The sequence below is a fragment of the Ciona intestinalis genome, chromosome 12 (assembly GCF_000224145.3).
Source record: "Ciona intestinalis chromosome 12, KH, whole genome shotgun sequence".
Lineage (NCBI taxonomy): Eukaryota > Metazoa > Chordata > Ascidiacea > Phlebobranchia > Cionidae > Ciona > Ciona intestinalis.
The window spans coordinates 4,451,656-4,462,414 of record NC_020177.2 but is presented as its reverse complement, the minus strand read 5'-3'; the positions used below and the strand labels follow the sequence as shown (position 1 = coordinate 4,462,414).

The window sequence follows — 10,759 nt, the reverse complement described above, 5'->3', positions numbered from 1 at the left end:
CAAGGAGTGTACGAAATTACAGAACATCCATGTTAAACGACTGTCGTTTTTCTGCCATACGAGTTTAAATAAGTCACACTCATACATTTAACTGCGGTATCAGAGAGCGCCTATATTCAGCGAATATTTTTCCCACAGAAATCCATCCGAGAAATCGGCAATGTATCAACCGATCGCCAAGCCCGTCCCCACACCGACGTGGTTATAACAAACTGTGGAACAGTCAAGCTTGAAAAGTCTTTCATGGTCGAAACTAAAGGGGTAAAAGACAATGCTCGTATGGAATTGTAGGGCAATGTGAAACACATTATTTTAGGGGTGAACGAACATGTGTTTGACGTAATAGCCAAAGTCCAGAACCGTGTTAGAATTTAAGAATTGCATTCTGGAGACTGCCATTTATTTTCCATGGCAACAGCTGTTGTGTTTGTCGTATTGTTTTAAACTGCAATCATAAAATGATGACTTTTTCTAGTCCTTTAAATTCTCTGATGTTGTATTGCTAAATAAATTAAATTGTACCCAAACTTTGCTAAAGTAACGTTGTAATACATGCATATTCAATATCGTAACACTAAAATTCGTCCCAAAATAAATTCAAAGTACACCACAGGAAAGAAACATTGACGTTCTCGCCTGTGGGAAATAACCTTATTATTTTTTAAAGAGAACTTCCCATCTATTCGCTATTCTGGTTTTAGATAGACCGGAAAGCGTTTTGTCTATAAGATAAACCTGTTTACCTGCCTTTTATTTCATTACTGAAAGAGATTGTGTGATAAAATCTAGATTGTAGCTTTTTTAGTATACAGATAATAGGAATAGAATGTTATTGTATGCTATAAAGACTCACGTAAAACTGTATGGCAAAAATTAAAATATATCCGGATAGAATTAGTTTACCTGTTATTGAAAGGCATAACATGTTTTAAATGAATTATTTTCTCTATATGTTACGTAGAAATATAGGGACAAAATATCCAATCCACCTGTAATACATAATGACCGATAAGTCACTGTCAAACACAGATATTATCGAAACTAATGCATTCTCGGAAATAGCCGGACCAAGCACACAGGACATTACAACCATACAAACTGTTCCACCACAACCGAATCCTGATATAGCTGTTGAGGAGACAAGGTAACAAATAAAATTTAGGTGTTAATAATATACAATTGCCCTGTAACTTCCTTACTGCTAACCACTAACACATTGCTTTTTTGGTTTTAACCGTATCAAAATCGGTGCTAGTAAAAATTCCTTATGTTATTTTTTAACCGCCAACTCATAACTACTATCCCATATAAGCCCTTAGCACCTGCCGAGTAACTACCAACCTTTAACATTTTTCACCAGTCCAAACTGTAGCATACCAAAGGATTCTTTACCAGTGCTTGCTGCCCAAAATATCTGTTTTACATGAGAATATACATGTATATTACAATAATCTGATATTGAAACTTGGATTGGCATGTGGCCTCCCACCTCTAATAGTAATTTAAATATGTTTTTACAGTCCCAACAATTCGTTTTGTTGTTGTGGCCAGTCCAGAGATGAATCGCTTACTGAAGGAAATTCCCAACAAGGCTGCTGTGTTGTTGGTATATTAGATTTGTGGGAATTAAAATTAAGTGTTTTCATTCGTAATGACATTATTGAGACAGAAAATACCTTTCACCTGTCAGCAAAGCACCCAAAAGCAATTTAAACTTTAAAACATTAAAAAAAACTTTTACTACGATGGCATATTCAGTAACTGTAAAGATATCGAGCTATGCATATTATTAATATTGCGTCTTAGCATTTACTGTCCATGACAGAGTGTATTAGTATGTTGTTTTTAAAATTTCCTAATGGCGTTTTTATATTTTTCAGCTCCACCAGTGCTGCGCAAGATCCTTCACAGTGTTGCCTTTTATATTTACATTTTAATTTCCACATTCATAGTAACTTTACTACTACTTGCTGAACTGTTGATAGACGTTGGGGTGATTAATAGTAAGTGGTGTTAGTGTGTTTACAATCTCCTTTTTCTATTTTATAATGTATAGGTAAGGTCCTACAGTGTGGCACACATGAGACTGGAGATTTAGGCTAGTGTTGTCCTCAACACCTAGAGAGCTACAATCTATTTAGTGTCCACTGGGTTGGAACAATGTTCGAAAATTGTTTTGCCCAAGGACACATACGTGATACACCTATCAGTGTTGAGCATCAAACCTGGTATTCTTAGGTTACCACACAAGCGCCTAATCACTAACTAAGCCAAAAAATTTGTTTTGAAAGCTATATTTTCAGTTTGATTGGCGTAGGCTACCCATTTCGACTTGTGTTTTTTATATGTATATTATTTTTTTATGATGATTAAACAATGTTTATTATTACATCATAGTTCCGTCATCACCTGACACAGTTGTGCTCAATGCATCAGCATTATCAACTCTGAAGGTTCAAACACCTGCGCAAAAAACGTCAACAATCTTACACTGGATAAGTTTCTCCTTTCTGTCACTTTTCTTTATTGAGGTTTGTGGAATATATTTCTACTGGTTTATACTGATTACTTACAATATATATGTTCAGCATAGTAAATCTACATACATGATTACATGTATTACAGACATAAAATTGGTGTCAGATACTTGAGTAAAAGTTTCAACATGTCCATTAGTCTATCAATATTATTCTTACAGATTATGTTTCGTCTCTATGCGTGGAAACTGAATATTATTCGAAGTATTGTGTCTGTAAGTACAATTCTATATGTTTAATCTATAGTAGGGCGGGGTAAGATGGGACACCTTTAGCATATAATATCCGAATATCCTGATCGTGTTTTGAACAATTAACAATGGTCTATGAAAGTCGTGAGGATACGGTTTTATAATTCTTTAAATGTTTTTTGTTTACTACCAAATGAGACGAGAAAATAGAATAAAAAGGTGTCCCATCTTCCCCCCACCCTACTATATATAAATTTAATATTTGTCTGTGTGTCTTTAGGGGTAATTGGACAATTCTGGTCTAAATCCTATGTCCATGGCGTGCCTCACCCATGTAGATTAAAATCACTGTGATTTCAAGGCCTCAGTATTTTAGGAACAGTTTTAAGTTATGTTTGTAATGATAGATGTTTAATGGCTGTTATTTTTCTATTAATTCTCATCTCCTTGTTGTTTCAATTAATATGATTTTTATTAGCAAGATCATAGTGACAAATAAAACAATTCAAAAGGCTATATATATATATATGTAATACGTAAATTCATGTTATGTTTCATATATTAGCCTGTTTTGTGTATATTCACTACATTGGATTTAAAAGACTACTTATGCATTACTAGCTGTTAAAAACATGACTGTGTAATTAAAATCTAATTATTGAGTTTAAATATCCTTTTAGTAAAATTAATCCCAGGCTATAATACTAATTATGTGTTTATTAATTTTGCAAAGTGTATTGAAACAGTAGCCATTTCACACACACATATATATATATATATATATATATATATATATATATATAAATATAGATAAATTTATTGTGAAATTCCCATGATACAGTAGTGCGTCATTTTCCTGTGAAAGGAAAACAAGCAGACATTTCTTGATATCCAATTTTTCGAAACCAGCTTTTGCCTGGGGCGTGGTGTGTGAATGAGCTGGTGATGTCATAGACCAATACACCTGAATGGCCTTTGTTGTCGTAAAACTTAAAAAAATTGCTTCACTATCTGGATGGCTTTACAATGTGTTTTAACATGAATAATATGGTTAATTACTATTTTACTAATTAAGTAAATTTTAAATTGAAAGTGGTATACCAAATATGTCCCTTGCTTAAATTAATTTAAAACATCTGTTACGATATTGGTGTATGTAATGTCACCTAAACTTTTTAAAATGCCTAAAATACTAATTGTCCCCAAAATTAAAATACCCCAAATTGTCAAAAAAATCATTTTAAATTTTTTCAAAGTTATTAAATTTTTTAATTTTTTGCGCAGGTTTTTGACTGCTCGATTGTTACAATGGCAATCGCCACCAATCTTGCTGCGACTCTGGCAGCGGGATCCACCAGTCCATTTGACGCCATCTCTCTTCTGATAATCCTTCGATTTATTCGAATTCACAGTCTTATTCAGCGTAAGCCAGTCTTACTTAAACCTGGGATTACTTAACCAAAGCTTAACTTAAATATCAAATTTAATCACGAGTTTCTGCTCAAGTGTTGAAGCTTATTTGAACACAATAATAAATTGAATGAAGTAAACAAACTGACTATCAAATGACAATTTGAAAATTTCAATTTTTATTTCGCACTTTTACCTTTATTTTATTTATTTAATATTATTATATATTTATATATATTATAATTTTTGTCGATGTTTGTAAACTTTAATATTTTTAAATCCTACTTTATGACATCATAATACAGGTTGTGTTTCCGACTCAAAACAAGAGATTCGGGAAAAGTTAACAAAGACAGAATGTAGTTTGAGTGAAATCCAAGTTTTAAACCAAAGATTGTCGAGACAAGCGATGGATAAAGATGTAAGTTGAGCCAGTGTTCCCAATTATTTTTGTTCCCAGATGTTTTTTGTATTCAGTGTTTTCAGATAATTTTGTTCCCAGTGTTTCCAGATATTTTTGTTCCCAGTGTTTCAAGATATTTTTGTTCCCTGTGTTTCCATATATTTTCGTTCCCTGTGTTTCCAGATATTTTTGTTCCCAGTGTTTCCAGTGTTAATATTTTATGCTTTGTTACCGCTATCACTTAAATTAGTCTGTTTTTGGTTATCTGGTGTATATTATAAACAATAGTTTTATTTAGGTTTCTTCTGGGTTCTATATATACAAGATAACCCAAAAAGACTATTTTTACTGTTCCATACCACTGAGATAATAAACCAACCCTAGATTAAATCCCAGCTTCCACGAAATACCATAGAACCTTACACACATATAAAACAATAAAATTTCATACCAAAATATAAAACACTTCTTTTTTTAGTTTGAGATCAAACAGCTTCGTGCGTTTCTTGGCACACGAGCGTCTGACCTTGATGAGGAACTCCGTAAAGCTTTTGCTGCAAGAGATGACTCGCTAGGGGCTTGTGGGGGCAACTCAAGTTATGACGATCAACTACAGAAAGCAATCAATCTCAGTAAAAAGACTTACGATGATGTGAGTTAAGGATTCTATATTCTGTAATATAGTATGTTATGGTTTTTCACTAGAATAGGCAATGTATTTGTAATTTGTGCTATAGAACAGTTGTTAAAGAGTGCTCGCCTCTAGCCCAAAGGTTACCAGGTTCGAGGTTCAACACTGCTGCAATTGTGGCATGACTATTGCTCTAACCTAGTGGTCCCTATAGGTTATTTAAATTGTCAGCCTTTTAACCAAAGAATGCGAGGTTGGAGGCCTGACCCAACTTTGTAGACATGTATAGTGTGTATCCTTGGGCAGAACACTCAATAAGAATTTCTCCAATACAGTGGTGAATAAAACCCCACTTTATGAGGATACATATGAGGATAATTCATATAAAAGTCGAACACAGTAGTATCTGAGTATCACCACACAATAAAAGGATGTATATGTAACAATCATCCATCATGCACAGGAGAACGGATATACCAACCATGGATATCAACCAACTGAAGCATTTCCAAACATAACGGTTCACCATAGACAGAATTCTATACACAGGTCAGTTGTTCAATATAAACTTGCATGTTTCATATGTGATGCAATGAATGTATAATATATGTTTTTGTGTTAAATGGATCACACTATTAGAAACCCCATGAACGTCTGCCATTGGCTGAGACCTATTTTCACTGACAATTCATAACCCATCTATATGCTAACCATATATAACATGTACATTCTAATCATAAACACAACTTTATATATGGCTTTACTTTGACAGGCTTCCATTACTCCTAATTGTGTATGTCAGGTTTTTACCTGGCTGCCAAACTGTATACTAATACTATGTACACACAAGCATATTTTAATAAAACAGTAATCCTTCTTCACACTGGGACAGTATGTACACTAACTAATCAGAATGTGTAAATAAAGGGTAAGACACTAAACAGCATTTGATACAATGTGGTATCTTATGGGTTGTTTAAATTCAATAAATTGTCCGCCATATTGATTAAAAAATAGTCAAAGTATTAACACAAAGTTACATATGTGGTAACTCAAAAGCGGCGGCAAGGTGTTTGAAACAGAACACCCGTATTATGCAATGTGGGGATAAATATGTTACATTCATGTATGATTGGATATGCTATTGACTAAATGTATCTAAAATACAGGAAACCTAATAACACTGAAGAGAATTTAGACTTTCCTTCTAATCCTAAAGATGACGTATTGTCTACTGAAGTTGCCATGCATGGTTGGTTACATAGAATGCTTATATATATATATATAGGGCCACAGGAATTTATGTAAATATGTACCCTGTAATGTACTGTGATGTATGGTAGTTATGTACATTGTAAACATTGTAAACATACATAACTGTGGCACAAACTGTTATAACATGCATTTATGACTGGGGTATAGGTTAAGTTGTAGTATATACAGTATAAGTTTATTTTCATTGTAAACAAAGTAACTGAATAAATTAAAAAAGCGTTGGAATTTACGATGTATATTGTATACAATGACCCATTTTATTGTTAATTTCTGAACTAATAACTTTATTTAATATGTTTTACTGTTTAGACACAGAACACACCTAAACTATTTAACATAAGTAAGTGTAAAAAATAAATAAAGTTAGTGATAGTTTTTGGCACAAAACTTCAATTTAAAACTCAACCTTGTTTTGGAACTTTAATTTGAATAACAGAATCCTGTAGAACAAGTAGCACTTAGTTAACAAGGGTGTCAGCACTTGAAATACTTTCCTACATTGCTTAACACCAGAACTTGAGTAACAAGGGATTTAAGATGAGTTATTGTAGTGGTAGTGACTCAGAGAGTAAAGGGAATACTTACGCAAATTTAAACATCTTTTGCGTTTTTGCCAAATGTGTCTTTTGAATTTTGGCATGATTGCCAAAACAAAACATTTTTGCCCCAACAGTACCATAAAATTTTTGACATTTTTCCTTCAATTCATAAAATTCCTCATCAAAACCCTTATTTAAGCTGTACCATCCATGCACTACTCAGTAACATATCCATATCAATATAATTTCATATACAGAACATATATAACCCCCAATCTAATCTCTTTATTATTAATCTAGATGACCTGCATTCAACCATGGACTTGGGAGACACCTCAGCGTTATTATTAGCAAACTCAAATAACAGCAACAATAAAGAATGGAATGCCAACTATTGCCTCGCTACAGACAATTCTAACCCATTCCCAACACTGCCTACCAGTATGTATAATATCTTAAGCAATATTGTTACTTTTTAACATTGTATTAGATTAAATGGTTCCACATTTAAATTTTCATTGCCACGTCAGACAGGGATAAAAAAGCTACATTCATTTATTCATTCTTTCGTAATTTTTTTATATTATAACAGTAACAACCAATTTCCTCCTAGGTAATGGTCTCTCCCTTATTGACACCCTCCCAAAGCCTGGGAATCCCCTTGTGGCGCCAGATAAACCCCGCATTACAATCTCAATTGACCCCAACATCCTCTTAACCCCGGACGACCCGAAAAACGACAGTGGAGTTTGCGACAGCGATGACGGGATAGGAAGTTCTTCATCATCAACCAACACATACAACAATAAACACAACAGTGAGTTTTAGCCAAAGGCACTTTCCTCAGTTTTAATGCTAAAGTAACTGCCACCCAGGTTTGGCTCCTATGGGTCACAGTACTAGGGTCGAATTTTTTTTCTTCAGACCTCTTTTTTGTAGGTACTTTTATTGTAGATACTCATATTTCTTTTCTGTAGATACCTTTATTTTAAACACAAATAACCATTGATTTCTTTCAATGACTTAAATAATTTTAGTTTTCTATTACTTTTTTAGGAAATGGAACCGGAAGCACAATTGTATCTTCCAGTGATCTCATGTCCTCTGATGCGAGTTGCGTGTCCTCACTTTCAATTTGTTCTGAATCGGGTTACCATAGCGAGGATAGAACACCTGGGGACCAGAGGGGTCATCGTGGTCATCCTAATACCTCAAATGGGGGCTCCCCTAACCTGAGAACAACATCGGACACTGATTCCGACTCTGGTGACGGTGACAGCGTCAACACAGTCAGGTAAAATGGTGTGTCTATTGTAGACACATTCCGCTGTTGGTCTGCCTACCTTGTCGCCCCTGGTTTAGCACCTATGGGTTTTTATCTAATGTGCAGGTTTTTGACTTTAAAAAAATCTTAGGGGACATTGCTAAAATGCAGTTCTACACATATTAGTCAAACATAGGAAACCTCATTGATTAATGTGGCGAATGCAATATACTTTGGCTCTGTTTTGTTTGTATATACACCTAACAACAGGGCAAATTTATGGTGACATTATTGAAATACAGTTACACTTATAGTTGTCAGACATAAGAAACCTCATTGATTAATGTGGTGAATACAATATACGCAATGACTGACTCTGTTCATTGGTATAAACAGTTATCGGCAGAATAAAATCTTACGCACTTTAAAAATATATTTCTCCTGTTGCAGATACAACGAGTGTTCTACTAATGTAGGGAAACGTTTTGAGGAAATAGAAATGAAAGGAAATGGTCATTTAAATAATATCAATCATTTTGAGGTATGTGATATATTATGTACTTTATCATTATTACTATAAAGTTATTAAGTTCCTAACTTTGTGGGTGTTTTCTCATGGCTGACAATTTGGACACAGCCCATTAGTAACCACTGAGTTATAGCAATGACCGTTAAGTGTCTTGCCTAAAGCCACATGCTCCAACAATGGCAGTAGGACCTAATTTTAAATTTGGTAACTTGCAGTATGAGCAAGTGTTTCAACTACTGTACTACAATTTCAGTTTTATTAAGAAATGCGTTAGCAGTCAAATTTTTAGTTTTATTGCATAAATTACAGTTACATGCAAAATGCACTGAACTAAAAAAAGTCTCACCTATTATTTCATTCATTATTTGTTTCATACATAATTCTCACCATTGCTTTAATAAAGGAGGATGAACACAAACTATGAAACCATAAATCCACAAACAATATGCAGTTTCCACCTCAGGTTATTTCATGATTTACCTTTAACACAGAAGCAGTTACTTACATTTGAAGCTACGTTTTCTACTTTCTTTCTTTTCAAAGCATTTTTTGTATATATTTGATATTGCTCATTTTTCTAAAGTTTGTTTGAGTTTTTGATGTTAAAATTTGCGTTTTCTTAACTTTAAATGCCAGATTAAAACATGTTTAGTAGTTTTTTACGAACAATTTATTTACATGTGGCAAAATACATTGTAAGTCTTCCTTAGAATATTGCAGTGACAACTTGGAGACGTTGCAATTGTTGTTTAACACAGTGTTTCAATTTTGAGTTATTCCGTTTGCTCGCATGTACTACCAAACCACTTTTGTACTTAACTGTCTTCCTGACTCTTATTTACTCATAAATTTATTCAAACATCTGTTGCTGGATTCATGATGTCACACAATTTTAAAAATCTCTAAACAATGACTAAATACAGACTTACAATTTTTCATCACTACATTTGGGCAGTGGTTATTAACCATTTATTTATTTATCATAATTAAGTTACTGAAATATGTTTTTTTTAAGTTTGAACTTATACCCTCGGATAATAATTTATTGAAAGGTGTAATACTTGATTCAGAGCCACTGCTCTGGGGAATAGTATTTTGTTACCTTTTCTGTCTATTTGGTACTACAATACACTTTCTTTCATAGTTTCTTTTCAGTATTTCTGTATCCGTTGTAATTTTCATGCTTTTTGACAAATGAGTGTTTAACTCCCATGCTCAACACAAATTCACTGCTGCGTATTCTTATTGTAGATGTACTAACCTATCAACACGTCACTGAGTTTTTAAAAACTCTCTATTGGCATAACTTTGCCATTGCAAAACAATTCTCTAAGCTCATTTATATTTTGTAAAATAAATGGACCTAAAAAAATGTGTGATTTTTTGTGTTAGGAAGTTCAAATGTATATTATGACTGTTAATCTGGAAAGTGGCAATAGAATCATATCATGTGAAATGACATATCATGAAAAAAAACATTTATGTAGAAGATATGCTACAGCAAGAACTTTTATGTAAAAAGTCTGAATATTGTCTGTTAAAAAAGTTTAAAAAATGCCCACACCACACAGCCATGCATACCAGTAATAATAGACTAGAGTATTTGAAATTATCATATATAGTTAAGTTTTTGTTTAAACTGGCTAATTATTTTCAGTTTTTGACGTATTCCCATAACAGAACTTTAATTATTATTTCGTCAATTGTGATTTGTGGCAGTTGCCTTGAAGCACGTGACAGTCGTAAACAATCAAAAGTGTTACAACTTCTTCATGTATGTTTTGGAACAGCAACCACGTAAATATATGAAAAAAGATTATAAGGAACTAACGTAAAATTTGGGACGAAGTATAGGAAGGTAAATATTAAGACGACAGCAATTTGGAAAAAAAAACACGAACATTTTTCGTTTTACAATACTGTTCTATTTAAATTGACGTAATAATTTTTAAAACAGAACTGTTAGTTGACTTAATTCTG

General features: G+C 33.2%; 1 protein-coding gene across 1 annotated transcript; it reads left to right on the top strand.

Annotated features, from left to right (window-relative positions):
- The first annotated feature begins 959 nt into the window (after positions 1-959).
- On the top strand, positions 960-10,151 carry LOC100176869. The gene is made up of 15 exons (XM_009862226.1): positions 960-1,144; positions 1,521-1,606; positions 1,881-2,003; positions 2,398-2,531; positions 2,699-2,752; positions 4,013-4,151; positions 4,444-4,559; positions 5,020-5,193; positions 5,636-5,721; positions 6,342-6,424; positions 7,287-7,427; positions 7,600-7,803; positions 8,043-8,280; positions 8,701-8,791; positions 9,183-10,151. The coding sequence occupies exons 1-15, from the start codon at positions 1,002-1,004 to the stop codon at positions 9,201-9,203; spliced, it is 1,833 nt and encodes a 610-aa protein (XP_009860528.1). The 5' UTR covers positions 960-1,001; the 3' UTR covers positions 9,204-10,151.
- The last annotated feature ends 608 nt before the right edge of the window (positions 10,152-10,759 follow it).

Coding starts and splice junctions, on each gene's coding strand:
- LOC100176869 (XM_009862226.1), top strand. CDS start 1,002: ATGACCGATAAGTCACTGTCAAACACAGATATTATCGAAACTAATGCA. Junction 5,722..6,341: donor AGACAGAATTCTATACACAG/GTCAGTTGTTCA, acceptor TCTAAAATACAG/GAAACCTAATAACACTGAAG. Junction 7,428..7,599: donor ATTCCCAACACTGCCTACCA/GTATGTATAATA, acceptor ATTTCCTCCTAG/GTAATGGTCTCTCCCTTATT.